General features: G+C 42.9%; 1 protein-coding gene across 4 annotated transcripts in view; it reads left to right on the forward strand.

Annotated features, from left to right (window-relative positions):
- LOC126427106 (uncharacterized) overlaps window positions 1–13,308 on the forward strand; it is a 250,867-nt gene extending 237,559 nt beyond the window's left edge. For 2 of the 4 annotated variants that reach the window (XM_050089322.1, XM_050089323.1), the window contains 2 exons: window positions 3,329–3,498; window positions 12,821–13,308. In XM_050089322.1, the coding sequence (XP_049945279.1) occupies window positions 3,329–3,498; window positions 12,821–13,173 (523 nt within the window). In that variant the 3' untranslated portion in view covers window positions 13,174–13,308. The remainder of the gene's footprint in view (window positions 1–3,328; window positions 3,499–12,820) is intronic. The other 2 variants (XM_050089321.1, XM_050089320.1) reach the window with 1 other exon arrangement.
- Window positions 13,309–16,207: the final 2,899 nt, after the last annotated feature.

Genomic DNA, 16,207 nt, shown 5'->3' on the forward strand with positions numbered 1-16,207 from the left:
TCCGGGCGGATTTTTACAGTGTCCCATTCTATTGCTCTTTTCTTAAATACTTTAACTATTGGACAGCCTTCGTGATAAACACGCACGAAGGCGGTGTTAGTACGTGGTACCAGGATCGTCGATGTTATCGTCGATCGACCTATAAGCGAATGAAAATATTGATTATTTAAAATTTTTGTTTCGTATCTTCGCTTTGTATTGGCTTGGCTTCCTGTAGTGCACGTGTGATTTGTGAGTGTAATTTTTAACCGAGTGAGTTACGTAAAATATTTGGCTATGTTTAAACGAAAGTGTACATTTTCTGATGTCCTTTCCTGCAAATATCCGACTTTAAGAAAGGGATAAACAAATGTGAAGCGGAATGTAAGATATGTGGAGCTGGTTCGTATGTCTCAGTGGCCAATAAAGGTAAGAAATAATTTGACAGATTAACTGTCATGGTTTTTTATTTCATTGTTTCATACTCATTCAGTTTATTTGTATTTGGAAGGTTAAAGTGTAGTTTACATGTCGTCAGCTGCTGCTCGAATTGTAGATGTTGGTAGCGGTGCGTCGAATGAAGTGAGGTAAATGGTCTTAGGTTTTTCGCTTTGTAAACAATTCTGTGTTGTTGACATTACAAAACAATCGACACCACACTGTCACCACAATGAATGTTTTTAATTTTTTTTTATATTGCTCATTTAACCGCCACCTGACCATCAGTAACAATTAACTACTAGTTTTACCGGTGATTCCCGGCAGTCACGTGACTTGTCCAAAGCTGACGAGTCGTATCCTCATCTGCAGTTGACCCGTTTTGTGTGTCCTCTTTTTTTCTTCCTGTGTTCTCCTTTTTGAAGATGTTTGTCCTCCTTTTTAAACAATTGCATCTGGTCACCCTATGAAAATGTATCACTCCATCCATAAACTATAGTTTAGTGTTACCCGTGGCATCTTTCACATATGATAGGTATTACTTGGTATTGTTCCTTCATTGTCGATAAGTTTGCTTTCACATATTTCTGTGTTTGTTTCAGTTGTCAGCTGTCCTCATTATGACAGTGTAATTGCTCTAACATCAAATACTGTCAGTTAGTTTTTTTCTGGCTGGTTTGGTGTGTCAACACAACTTCCTCTTTCTGTGCCAACGTCTTCATCTTAGAGGAGCAACTATTTCCCAGCGTCCTCTTTTATCTGTGGATGTATTCTTACCTCTGGCTTTCCGTACAGTGTTCACCCTCTGCAAGCTCCCTCCAGTATGCTGCAAGTTATTCCCTGATACATTAGCACACATCCTATGATCCTGTCCCTTCTTCTCGTCGATGTTTTCCACATGTTTCTCTTCTTGCCAATTCTTCATAGAACATTTCATTTCTCATCTTATCAGTCTACCTAATTTTCGACCTCCTCCTATACCTCTGTCTACCCCGATAGCCGAGTGGTCAGCACGGCGGTAGGTCACACCGAGGGGCCCGGGTTTGATTCCCGGCTGGGTCGGAGATGTTCTCCGCTCAGGGACTGAGCGTTGTGTTGTCCACCGTTCGTGCGCTGGACCTCTCTGACGAGGCTTCCCCCATGACGAGACCTGCCGTAAGGCAGAACACAAAGTTTAAGTTTTCTATACCTCCACATCTCGAATGCTTCCATTCACTTCAGTTCTGGTTCGCAGCAGTCTATGAATCACTTCCGTGCCTGCTGTGCTCCAAGCGTACATTTTCAGAAGTTTCTACCTCAAATTAAAGTTTATACTGGTAGACTTCTTTTGGCCAGAAATACCCTTCTTGCTTGTGCTAGCCTGCTTTTTATGCCTTCTTTCTTTTGCCTCTCATATGTTATTTTGTTTGCAAGGTAGATGAAGTGATTCACTTCATCTGCTTTGTGGTCCCCAACTTTGTTGTTAAATTTATCGCAGTTTTCACATTTGCTACTCTTCATTAGTTTCTTTCTCTCTTATGTTCTCATATCTGGGCTTACCCATTTAATTTTTTTCATTCGCCACCCCACCAAATGCAGTTTCCACCAGCGACCCATATCGTCGTATGTTCCCAACCACTCAACCTGTACATTTCTTTCTATTCTGTACTAGGCACCCTTTCTCATTGACTTTTTAGAGGATGTCACAAATAAACGACTTGTTGAGCTCATGCTGTGTAGAGTTGCTACAGTACGCTGGGCAAAAGGAGGTCTGGTGCAATATTGGGATGTATCATATGACTTTTGTCCCCTCAGTGGATTGGGCAATAAACCCCCATTGTCTAATCCAGTTTGAAAGGTTTCCTTGCAGCACATTCCTTTCATTACGTCCAGGAGTTCCTCACAGTAGTTGAAAACTAGTCCTCTGTAATTTGTTGTTTATTTCTATACTCTCTGACAGTTTTTTGATGTGTTACTAATTTTATAACTTTTTATTTCTAAATGATCTTATCTGCGTTTTGTAATATATGTACTGACTTGTTCTGTGGCCTAGTACCTGTGGCTTTTGTGGTCACTCAGGCTTTTGTTGTTTTCTTGTCCCCTCCCCCTCCTCTCTCACCTCTCTCCTCCCTCTCTCCCCCCCTTTTTTTGCGTGAGTCTTCTGACTGGTTTTAGCTGGCCCATCCTGAATTCATCTCCTGTGCCAATTTGTTCATCTCAGAGTGCTATGTGTGTCCCACTGTCTTCTGATACAGTTTTCACCCTCTACAACTCCCTCTTGTACCCTGATGTCTTAACACAATGTCCTATCATCCTGTCCATTCGTCTTGTCTGTCCTTACCATATGTTCCTTTCTTTGCCAATTCTGTGGAAAACCCCAATTCCTTACCTTATCAGTCCATCTGATTTGTCAGCATCCTCTATTTGACCGCATCTAAACGTTTTGATTGTCGTCTATTCTAGTTTTCCTACAGTCCGTGACTCATTACTGTAAAATGCTGTGCTCCAAACGAACATCTCAGATGTTTCTTCCTCAGATTAAGCCCAATTTTTTATGCTAGCAGACTTCTCTTGCCCAAGAATGCCCTCTTTGTCTTTGCGAATAATTTTTTTTATGCCCTCCTCGCTTGGTTCGTCGTGTGTTATTTTGCTCCTGAGGGAGCAGAACGTCATAAGTCTGTGGTCCCCAGTCTTATTAACAAATAAACTACGACAACCCAAAATGGACAGTACAGCTTTTTGTCAGCTTGAAACCACCAAAAACTATAAAAGAACTATATATTTCTGAAATTGCACACAGTCAAAAGTGTCAAGACGACTTGTCGGACAGTCGTAGTAAGGGAGCCGAAAAGTGCCCATTGCTCCTACTTACAGATATCAGGGTCTCCTTTGCACGGTCCAGGCTGAGCTGTGTGCTTTTGTTTTCTGGCAGGAGGGCAACACTTTCTGAGATCTACGCCTACATCACGAGCCGCTTCCCCTATTTCGAGCACAACAAAAAGGGCTGGAGAAACACGATCCGTGGGACCTTGTCGCTCTACGAGTGCTTCGTCAAAGTGCCACGGGAGGGTGGCGTCGGCAGCGGCTACTACTGGACGCTCGGTGAGTTTATTGTCACCTTCTTTTGCCTTTTCCTACACTCATCTCTGACCAATAAATAAGTAAATAAATAAAATGTTCTTTAGCTTCCAGCCAGATTGAGTGGTTAAAATGCCACAGGCTTTTGTCCAGTGTCGAGTGTAACGACTGCCGATGGTGTGCCGGTGTGCCCTTGCATACTGTAGCTGCTGGCTGTGACTTTTCATGTATCTGTTGTAATATGTTATGCGGGCATATGCTGACTCAGTGTTTGATATGCTCATTTTGGCTTCACTGATTTTCTGTCATTTTACGGCTGTAGTCCCCGTGTTTCTGATCTAAGATTATGAGGAAATTTTTGCTCACATCAATGTCCCTTGTTCTGCTCAGCCCTCCTGAAATGGAAGCTCTTATACCATGAGAAACTTCACTGAATGCTACCAGGCTGGCACTCCAATATTTCTATGCCTGTAATTAAATTTTTGTCCTTCTGCACACTTATTTTCAGCACAGAACAAAAGTTTTTCCTACAGATTATGAATGAGGTATAAGAGACAGTCAAATGAAAAACTGAGCACCCAGCAGAACAGGATTATGGCAGGGTCGGATTCAGAGGTAATCGCCACACACATTAAGACATTTATCCCAGCGGGAGAAGAGATGATTCTTCCCCTTTCCACAGAATGTGTTCGGCTGCTGACAGATTCACGAGAGCACCCAATCCTGCACATCCGACAGATGCCCACGTTTGTCTTTCTTCAGGTCACCAAAGATATGAAAATCACACGGTGAAAGGTCCAGGCTGAATGGAGGATATTGCAGTGTGTATCAACCAAATCACTGAAGAGTAGCCTTTGTCCAGTTGTCGGTGTGGGAGCAGCCAGTATTGTGTAACAGGATGATTCAATCCGATGGCATTCTGACAGTCAGAGATCAAAGGCCAAAGCTGGTAGTAGCGACATCTGGCTTCTTTCCCACCAAAGAAATCCAAAACTGTTCACACGAGTTCCTGTAAGGTCACGATGACCACCTCCTTCGACTGCAGAGGTCCTCTGATTTTGTGAGTTACTCCAGGGATATCACAAGCTCTGGAAATCGGGGAATTTCAAATGTGTCAAGGAAATCGAGGAAGTACCACAAAGAATTTGAAACATTGCTGGAAAAATCTTGTGTTTGTCTCAGTAGATAAAGTGGTTTGTTTACTGAGGTCTCGTGCATTGTTGTTGGCTGGGCACAGCTGAGTATGTGAGCCGCTTTCCTACTCACTCATTCTTACGGCTTCTCCCGTTTCTACCACTCCCCTGAACTCGCAGCCAGTGCTGCCACCACGTCTTGCCGCTAGCCTAGCTGCTGCCGACGAGAGGCAGGGAGGTGTGACGAGTGGTTTGTTCGGGTCTGACTCTCAGAGGCTGTTGACGCAGCAGGCAGAGACAGCAGTCATGTGTGCACGAGTTTTGTCTAAGTGACTGTGCGTGCGTGCGTGCGTGTGTGTGTGTGTGTGTGTGTGTGTGTGTGTGTGTGTGTGTTCTCATTTTCTGACAAAGGCACGGCCAAAAATTTAATTGTGAGAGGGTGATTGTCTTTCCTGTGTGCCCGTCTGCGGCCCGGTGATCGTCTTTACGGTATGTTCCTACCTATCCTCATTAGTACTGATTCTCAGAGTATTTGTTCCAGTTACCTGTTTTACGGATTGATCCAAACTTTACAGAAGCTCTCACAGGAGGCTGTGGCTAAGCCGTGTCTCCGCAATATCCTTTCGTTCAGGAGTGCTAGTTCTGCAGTGTTCGCAGGAGAGCTTCTGTAACATTTAGAAGGTAGGGGACGAGATACTGGCAGAAGTAAAGCTGTGAGGACGGGGCGTGAGTCGTGCTTGGGTAGCTCAGTTGGTAGAGCACTTTCCCACGATAGGCAAAGGTCCCGAGTCCGAGTCTCGGTCCGGCACACAGTTTTAATCTGCCAGGAAGTTTCCTATCAGTGCACAGTCCGCTGCAGAGTGACAATCTCATTATCAGTGATATGTTTTCACTGCAAGCCTGACTTACCATTTAACAGGTAGACCATATTCAGAATATAAGCAAAATTTATAGAAATGTGATAGTTATACATTTTAACATAATTTTGGAATTACGTTTTTTTACGAAATAATGCAAAAGCAGACATATTTGGTCTTTAAATACAAGACAGTGTCTGTATGTGTGGATGGATATGTGCGTGTGTGCGAGTGTATACCTGTCCTTTTTTCCCCCTAAGGTAAGTCTTTCCGCTCCCGGGATTGGAATGACTCCTTACCCTCTCCCTTAAAACCCACTTCCTTTCATCTTTCCCTCTCCTTCCCTCTTTCCTGATGAGGCAACAGTTTGTTGCGAAAGCTTGAATTTTGTGTGTATGTTTGTGTTTGTTTGTGTGTCTATCGACCTGCCAGCGCTTTTGTTCGGTAAGTCACCTCATCTTTGTTTTTTATATATAATTTTTCCCACGTGGAATGTTTCCTTCTATTATATATATATATAAAGTTAAGAGTGTCATGATTACGTTAAAGAAGGAAGAAAAGAAAGAAAGAGAAAAATACACTAACATTTGCTGAAGAAAATACAAATGCTCTAGTCTCTAGTGTAACTGGCAATCAAAACGTTCAGACTCAAAGGCCGTACTGTTAAAATTGGTATGCCAATCAGGCGGAATCGCTGTGAGCACTGAGGAAATCATGGCACCAATTGACAAGATTGCACCAATGCACCAGTTTAAAGATAACTGTTTGGAAAAACACCGTGTCCTTATGTGTCTAAGAAGTCCGTAACTGCCTACTGCACATCCTCACCCGACAGGAACGGTCTACTGTTCGAGCCTTTTTTTTTTTTTAAGGACCGAAGGCGCAATAATCACACGGGGGGAGAGAGAGACAATACGGTGAGTGCTCCGGTGTCTCTCACTTAAGTTGGTGTAACTTTAGTGTTAAGACATTTGTGATACGAGACCGTCTCGTGTCAAATTGTCACTGGCACGGAACTTGGTGCACTATTCCACAATGTTGGTTTTCTATAGACATTGCTGCCCAGTTTACACCCTTCGGCAGCTGAGAAAAGAGCACGTCGGTCCCGTTTGGACGCATTTAATAATAATGTCGCCACAGTTCCCGATTCTGCATTTACCACACACGTGAGAGAGATACAAAAGCCACACTAATCCCTCGGCTGCGTCCGGTGCTTATGTACTTGCATCGGAGTTGTGCTATGTTGCGTACATGCTGCAGCAATTCCCTCAAACCGAAACTTTTCATTGCCCCTTACAGTTACAAAATTCTTTATTAAGGAAAGTTATCTCCGCTCAACTTCGTGTCATTCATTGACCACATTCGTGCAAATAAGAGTTTATATTTGGAATAATCCCCAGATATTTGCACAAAGAAAAATAATTGTTTTTTTATAATCACCCGCCTTAGCCCATATGTGATGTTGTGATGTCTTTTACGTTCTCCTTTGCTCACTTTTTTTGCATGCAACACACAAACACCAGTTCAAATTGTCTTCGTCAGGTGTCTTTCGTTAGTCACATCCTGTCGGTTATCTCGGATAGAAATTCTGGAAATAGTTCACTCACTATATTAGTTTAGAAGACTGGCAGATACAAGTGAACGGTAGTGAACACTGCTGAATTGTACGCGTACGCTCATTTGCTCGAGTTCTCTTCAATTCGCTGTGGAGTAAACTGAGCTTGAGAAGAAATTGACACAGAACGTCATGCGGCCCGTACTAATGTACGGGATGGGAACGCAGGTTTTGTCGCTGAATTTTTGTAGATAAATCTTCTCCGGTTACCAGGTGGGTCGTGGTGTGAGGTTCTCACAACTGTTTGGAATGTTTCCAACTTGTCACGTTCAGGCAAACTGTCAGCTTCATGTTCAGTTCATTCCTGTGTAGCCAGCAGACCACAATAGGTGTACATCAGGGAGAGATGTTTCTGCAGGTGGTGTTGGGAGTCCCGCTGTAGGGTGGAGGGGTTCCGACAGTGCAGTCGTTGTGCTGGCCGTCTATCCTGTCAGCTGTCCTTGCCACTCACATGTCAGAGTGTTCCCGATGTATTTTTGCTAATGCCACATCCTTTGTTGCAATTGACAAGATTGTAATCTACTCGTATTTCCGCTTCCAGTGTAATGAGCAAATCCCAGAGCCCATTGATGCAGCAGATCACGGTTGTCTGTTCAAGTCTGCAGTGGTAGAGCGCAGCATCAGTGAAGGGCACATGTTTGTTTTTGAAGAGACAAGCATTCTGTGCCGCACTTGCGTGTTCTGGGATTAGGTCACAAAAGAGGCAGTGGAAGTAAGAGTACTTGACAATTATACTGTGTTCTTTTATGGAATCAGTATGGGTAATGATAAAACGGTGTCACTGATCTCAGAAGGTTACACGTAAGTTACGAGAATCGTTGCTGTTGATCTAGGAGTCGTGTTTAGGATCCACGTACTTTAAGTGTCTGTAAAGTTTCTTTTATTTTCTTACCAATTTCTTGCGCAGTAGTTTTACTTTTGCAAATACGGTATTGTTGTTGTGGTCTTCAGTCCTGAGACTGGTTTGATGCAACTCTCCATGCTACTCTATCATGTGCAAGCTGCTTCATCTCCCAGTACCTACTGCAACCGACATCCTTCTGAATCTGCTTAGTGTATTCATCTCTTGGTCTCCCTCTACGATTTTTACCCTCCACGCTGCCCTCCAATGCTAAATTTGTGATCCCTACATCCCTCAGAACATGTCCTACCAACCGATCCCTTCTTTTAGTCAAGTTGTGCCACAAACTTCTCTTCTCCCCAATCCTATTCAATACCTCCTCATTAGTTACGTGATCTACCCATCGAACCTTCAACATTATTCTGTAACACCACATTTCGAAAGCTTCTATTCTCTTCTTGTCCAAACTGGTTATCATCTATGTTTCACTTCCATACGTGGCTACACTCCATACAAATACTTTCAGAAACGACTTCCTGACACTTCAACCTATACTCGATGATAACAAATTTCTCTTCTTCAGAAACGATTTCCTTGCCATTGCCAGTCTACGTTTTATATCCTCTCTACTTCGACCATCTTCAGGTATTTTGCTCCCCAAATAGCAAAACTCCTTTACTACTTTAAGTGTCTCATTTCCTAATCTAATCCCCTCAGCATCACCCGATTTAATTTGACTACATTCCATTATCCTCGTTTTGCTTTTGTTGATGTTCATCTTATATCCTCCTTTCAAGATATTATCCATTTCGTTCAACTGCTCTTCCAAGTCCTTTGCTGTCTCTGACAGAATTACAATGTCATCGGCGAACCTCAAAGTTTTTATTTCTTCTCCGTGAATTTTAATACCTACTCCGAACTTTTCTTTTGTTTCCTTTATTGCTTGCTCAATATACAGATTGAATAACATTGGGGAGACGCTACAACCCTGTCTTACTGCTTTCCCAACCACTGCTTCCCTTTCATGTCCCTCGACTCTTATAACTGCCATCTGGTTTCTGTACAAATTGTAAATAGCCTTTCGCTCCCTGTATTTTACCCCTGCCACCTTCAGAATTTGAAAGAGAGTATTCCAGTTAACGTTGTCAAAAGCTTTCTCTAAGTCTACAAATGCTAGAAACGTAGGTTTGCCTTTTCTTAATCTTTCTTCTAAGATAAGTCTTAAGGTTAGTATTGCCTCACGTGTTCCAACATTTCTACGGAATCCAAACTGATCTTCCCCGAGGTCCGCTTCTACCAGTTTTTCCATTCGTCTGTAAAGAATTCGCATTAGTATTTTGCAGCTGTGACTTATTAAACTGATAGTTCGGTAATTTTCACATCTGTCAACACCTGCTTTCTTTGGGATTGGAATTATTATATTCTTCTTGAAGTCTGTAGGTATTTCGCCTGTCTCATACATCTTGCTCACCAGATGGTAGAGTTTTGTCAGGACTGGCTCTCCCAAGGCTATCAGGAGTTCTAATGGAATGTTGTCTACTCTGGGGGCCTTGTTTGGACTCAGGTCTTTCAGTGCTCTGCCAAACTCTTCACGCAGTATGGTATCTCCCATTTCGTCTTCTACATCCTCTTCCATTTCCATAATATTGTCCTCAAGTACATCGCCCTTGTATAAACCCTCTTTATACTCCTTCCACCTTTCTGCCTTCCCTTCTTTGCTTAGAACTGGGTTGCCATCTGAGCTCTTGATATTCATACAAGTGGTTCTCTTCTCTCCAAAGGTCTCTTTAATTTTCCTGTAGGCAGTATCTATCTTACCCCTAGTGAGACAAGCCTCTACATCCTTACATTTGTCCTCTAGCCATCCCTGCTTAGCCATTTTGCACTTCCTGTCGATATCATTTTTGAGACGTTTGTATTCCTTTTTGCCTGCCTCATTTATTGCATTTTTATATTTTCTCCTTTCATCAATTAAATTCAATATTTCTTCTGTTACCCAAGGATTTCTATTAGCCCTCGTCTTTTTACCTACTTGATCGTCTGCTGCCTTCACTACTTCATCCCTCAGAGCTGCCCATTCTTCTTCTAGGGTAAAATTGTTCAAACTTCATTTTGTAATCAATTTGTTGTACCTTTTCTTGGACTGTGTTGCCTAGATTTTTGAATAAGAACTTTCTTCTTAGTTCTACTAAATAAGAAGTACCAAAATTACTTTCTAGTAATCTGCAAGTATGTTCTCATTAAAAATGTAGAATGGTACATTACAAATGACATATTTTTTCATAGGTATGATTAATTTACTTTTGTTTATTATTCAAAAACTAGCTTTTGTATAGCAACTTCCATAATGTTCCTGAGGAGCAGCTCAAATCAAATATTATAAAATTCGTAATACTTCATAAGGTACCTTGTCTTTAAAATGCAGTTAGCTGCAGTGTACAGCAATTCTCACGATAATTATTCCACTAGACGGAACGTTTATACACAAAACACTTAAAACATTTTGTCAAGTTTAATAAAATCAAAGTTTAAAATATTACTATTTGTTCTGTTTTCTGGCATACTTATTGATTGACCTTTTAGTGTTCATCAAAAAGAATTGTATAATTTTAGATATTAGCCTTCAGCAGGCACTGTACATTTGAACAATACACTATACTATCTTGTCAACCTGGGCAGTAGTTTCCGACTGAGTTTTGCGTGGGATGTGGCATCGGCAAACGCAGGTTAGGAATGCTCGGATGCAAAAGCAGAGAGGCAGCAGTGGGAATAAAGAGACGGGACCAGGACTTTGTGACGGACACCCTCCACCATCTGTTTTGCCCTCCACTGGTACCACCTCCATCAGATGTGACATGTCTTCTGGAGCCAAACAACTAGCTCATTGAAACTTCCTGGCAGATTAAAACTGTGTGCCGGACCGAGACTCTAACTCGGGACCTTTGCCTTAAAGTTTGGAAGGTGGGAGACGAGGTACTGGCAGAAGTAAAGCTGTGAGGATGAGGCGTTATTCAAGCTTTGGTAACTCAGATGGTAGAGCACTTGCCCGCGAAAGGCAAAGGTCCCAAGTTCGAGTCTCGGTCCAGCACACAGTTTTAATTTTCCAGGAAGTTTCACATCAGCGCACACTACGCTGCAGAGTGAAAATCTCATTCTGGCAACTATCTCATCCTCATCAGAAGAGTCTGTGGTGCAGTGGCTGTAAAGGAACGAACTTGACACCCACGAACCCATCATTTCTTCTGAAGATGACGCGTAGGAAACACATCTGTATGTTGCGGCGACTGGGATAATGAAACTTCCTATGAGATTAAAACGGTGTACCAGACCGAGACTGAGACTCGAACTCGGGACAGTTCGCCTTTCACTGGCAAATGCTCTGTAGACTGAGCTACCCGTGCATGACTCACGACCTGTCCGCTCAGCTTTAATTCTGCCAGTACCTCATCTCCTACCTTCCAAAGTTCGCGCGAACCTTGCAAGACTAGCACTCCTGGAAGGAAGGATATTGCGGAGGCGTGGCTTAGCCACAGTCTGGGGGACAATTCCAGAATGAGATTTTCACTCTGCAGTGGAGTATGTACTGGTATGAAAATTTGCCAAATTAAAATTGTGTGCTAAACCGGGACTCAAACTGGGCTGTGGCTAGGCTGTGACGCCACAAAATCCATTCTTTCAGGAGTGCTAGCTTGCTAATGTATGGAAGAAAACTGTGAAATTCCGAAGGAATGTAGTATGTGAAATACGGGTGGAACTAGGGCTGTCACGACGACCCGTGTGTTGTGCTCCGTGGCTCAGTCAGTGGAACACTTGCCCAGGAATGACAAATGTCCCAGTTTTAGTCTCGGTCTGGCACACTGATTTAATCTGCCGGGAAGTTTCGTATCGGCACACTCTTTGCTGAGCTATTTGCCCTCTATCGGGCTGTTCTTTACATCTGCCGCCACAGACATTCTGCTTATGTCCTCTGCTCCAATTCCCCGAGTGCCATCCAGAGCCTCAGTGATCCGTATGCAGTTCACCCTTTCGTGCACCGGATCCGACGCTCTCTTCGGCAGCTGGCGGACGACGATTCTCGGGTTACCTTTATTTGGGTTCCTGGCCGTGTCCGTATCCCCGGGAATGAAGCTGCAGATGCCGCGGCCGAGGCTGCGGTCCTCCGGCCTCGGACAGCTTCTGGTTGTGTGCCTTAGTCTGATTTTAGCAGGGTCATTTGTCAGTGCATTTTATCGCTCTGGCATACCGATCGGTCTACACTTACCGAAAACTAGCTTCGGGCCTCGAAACCACTCCCCACGGGTCGGACGACCTCTTCGCGCCCTTCTCGGCAGGAGGTTGTTTCGGCCCGGTTACGGATCGGACACTGCCGGTTCGGCCACCGCCATCTGCCGACGGCTGCGCCGGCACCACGGTACGCCACATTTTAACGTCCTGTCCGAATTTTAATACACTGCGCATTGATCTTGACCTGACGTGTACGCTGGATGAAATTTTAGCAGATGACTCGGGTGCAGCTGCTCGCGTTCTTCGTTTTATCCGCTTGACAAACCTGTCTGAGGACATTTGATTATGCTGTTTTCTTTTAATCCCTTGCCCCTATTAACGTGCCTTTTATAGTGTTGTCCTTTTTAGTTGCTGTTTTAACATTGTGCCTCACAGTGCGTTCATAATGTAGTCTGGGCGCTAATGACCACTGAAGTTGTTCGGCCTATACTCACAACAAAAAAAGAAGAAAAGGCAGCTCTTTGCTGCAGAGTGAGAATTTACTTCTAGAATTCGGATGATATCTCGAGAAGATATCGGCAACCTACATTATTTTTCACGTTCAGTTGCAGTGTGTGTGTCTCAGTGTGTACTTTGATGACGTGCACACCAAATAATTATTGTCCGTCGGTTGCAGACCCGCAGTACGAGGACATGTTCGAGAACGGCAAATTCCGCCGCCGTCAGCGCACGAATTGGCCGTTCGGCAGTTGCCCGTCAGCGGCGGTCGAGGTGGCAGCGGACCGTGGACACGCGCACCACATTCGACACCGAAACCGCACTCACCACCCCCGACAGCAGCAACGGCACTCCGGCCTGTCGGAACACTGCCAGCTGCCGAGCACGGCTACCGGGCCTCGGCACGGGTCCCCGGTGCTCCACGCTGCTGCCGCCACCGATACTGGAGACGGAGGAGGAGGTGGAGGCAGCGGGGGCGGCGACCTGTCATCCACCACCGACTTGCACTGCGCCAGGTACAAGAACAGCTGAGCACCTTGTCAAGTGACCACGTCGTCAAAAATATCAGATCTCCCCTCACATTGTTATTACTCTCCATTTCATTAAAGGTCTTTATACGCAATTACTTCAAAAAGTATGGAGACTGGATTAATAAAAAAAGAAAAAAGTTAAGGTGTCAGTTTTAATGCTTCAGGTTTCCTACGTAGTCTTCTCCCACCACCCCTCTCCCCCTCCTCTGCTCCCCACCCCCCACACTACTAGAGTACAATGCACAGAATGTTCGTACTGCTGTGTGAAACTGTCATAAAAGTCCTTCTTTGGAATATTGTTAAACTTGTACCTGACATTGGCTTGAATGTTTGCTTATGTCACCATAGTATTGAATTCCTTTTGAATTTCTCCACTTTGCCTGAAACAAATTGTCCATGTTTGCTATTTCAGTGAAGTTGTTGTAGGGGTCAGGGCATTTCTGTTGCCATTCTCTCCCAAACCTGGTTTTTACCCCCCCCCCCCCCCCCCCACCCACCCCCGCCCCACCCCGCCTCCCCTCCCCAGTCGCCCCCATCCCCTCCCACAGGAGAGTCAGTGTGCTGCAAGAACTTTGAGCAATCTTTTTCTCTCCTGCATAACATTCTAGACATTGTTTCAAAAACATGTTTTGTAGATAATGTTGCATTGCAATTTCTGACACAACAGTGTTGACGTACCATGACTGCACATTCTATACGTAACACTGCGTTCTCACAAGTGTCTACTTGAATCCACATCGGTTGTTTGCAGTTGTTAGTTTGAGCCACCACTGTAGCTATTGTGCTGATTTTGCTTTATACGTCAGGAAAAACAAAAGCAGCCTTGGAACTTTTTTGATGGATTTTGTACGTTTCCTGCCAGTATCTCAAGCTGTGACCAGTTAGTCATAAGCTTCCTTAATTCTGTTTTAGAGCAGACAAGTTATTAAAAAGCAATCTGTGGAAATCTAATGGAAAGAAGTGACATTTTACAGTCCGTGGTATTACATTTCTGTGAAAATTAAGTTGATACATCAACAATGCCATTGTACTTGGCTAGTGTCATATTTGACAGATCATTTGCACAATAAATGATAATTGTGTGGAATGAGTCATTTTACTTCACACTGCAAATTAATTTGTAAAAACGGCTACATGCTGAACAAGTATAGGATATTTTTTTTTTTTTAACATTCACAAGTGAGTTAGTAATTGTTACCCACTACCTTTTACACATTACTATAATAGAAATTCTTCTACAGAATAGGAAGAGTTGTCAAGGAAAAACTGTTTTAGTCTGCTTTCAAAATTTACTTTCCTCTCTGTCAGCCATTTTATATTAGTGGATAAGTTATCAGAAATATCAAATGTGCCATTAAGCACCCCCTTTTTCTACTAAAGGCAACCTTAATGTGGAGTAATGAATTTATCTTTTCTTTCTGGTACAGTAATTATGCACACCATGGTTACTTTTCAACTGCAGTGGATTATTTACAACAAACTGCCTGAGGGAATAAATATACTGTGAAGCAGTAGTCAGAATGCTCAACTCCTTAAATAGGTGTCTACAAGAGGAACATGGGTGAGCAACAAATATTATTCTTATAGTGCGGTTTTGAGCTGTGAAGACCTTCTGTCTTAAAGATGAGTTATCCCAGAATGTTATTCCATTGACATATGTTGCATATTTTATGCAATTATGTCACATTTACAGATTTGTCTCTCCCCACGATTTGCATTGATTCTAAATGTGTATGTGGCTGAACTAAGTTTGAAGAGTTGCAAAAATCCCTTTTAAATTGTCATCACTATGCACACCTAATAATCCATTCAGTTAATCAGTGATGCTACCCTGCTCTATGGCTTATTGTCCTGTCTCTCTGTTCCATATGGCCTTAAGTCTGTTGTCAGAATTACCGATTTCTGACATTGTGTGTGTGTGTGTGTTCCTCGATTCTTTAACAACTTTTCTTAGGAAATTTTTGTAATGTGCTACTACTGCAGGATCTCTAATTGTTTTTCCCAACAGGTATGTTTACCTTTTCCTTTCTCATGACACTGTAATCCCTCTAGCGGTACTATTTGATGACCTTTCTGATTAGCCTACAGTAGGATAAGATTAAATTTAATGTTAGCATTTGGTTCATTATAAATTTAATCCCAGGTTCCCTCGTGTAAGCTATTCTTAAAAACTTTTGTGCTGGAGTAATTAATCATTCTGACTGCTTTGCACTGGGCCGTATCAACACTGTAAGGCAGTATCTTATTCATCCTAACTGTGCATCGTGAGTGGAGAAAGCATTTATTACTGAGTAAACAGTTATTTTCGTGCTTTGAGCATCACGGAAGAAAACATCATCGGTTAGGATCCTGTTGGCTTTGTCCACTTGTGTTGTAAATTTAATTATTGAGATCAAATTGTAGGATCCAAATCAGGTTTCCAGCTAATTTTTCCTGTCAGAATTCTTTAGAAGTTTTTCTCCGAAGCCATCACAGACTGTTACTGCCTGTTGCTGTTTGACGAATAGCTTAGCAAGGAATTCAGATTCTTCATAAAAAAAATTACAATTAAAAGTGGACTATTTTTCAGTATTAATTCACAAGCACACACTTCTGTTTGCTGATCACTACGAAATCTACGTGTATCAGTGTTTTCGGATTTGCTTTCCGTCTTAATATATGTAACAATTCCTCCTTTCCCCGTATTACTTCTGCATGAGAAAGATGTTACAGTGTAATCTTTTATATGTCACTTGGCTAACCCTGTGGTTATGTGGTGTTCAGGAAGGTACAGAATACCCTTATAAAGGAAAGTTGCCTTTTAGGACCTCTGTTCGGATATTCCAGAGAATAGAGACTCCAAAATAGCATCGCACAAAGGTCGGTAATGGTCTAATGTTGGTGGCACGCAGTCAAAGATGTGCACGGGCTTGTGCTCGCGATTATACAATTTAATCGGTAATCGGGCTTACGGTGATGTATGAGGAAAGGTGTACATAGTACAAGACCGTATTCTATTGTATTTCACTTGTGAGTTGTTAATTTACAATGTTTGT

The sequence above is a fragment of the Schistocerca serialis genome, chromosome 11 (genome assembly GCF_023864345.2).
Source record: "Schistocerca serialis cubense isolate TAMUIC-IGC-003099 chromosome 11, iqSchSeri2.2, whole genome shotgun sequence".
Classification (NCBI taxonomy): Eukaryota; Metazoa; Arthropoda; class Insecta; order Orthoptera; family Acrididae; genus Schistocerca; species Schistocerca serialis.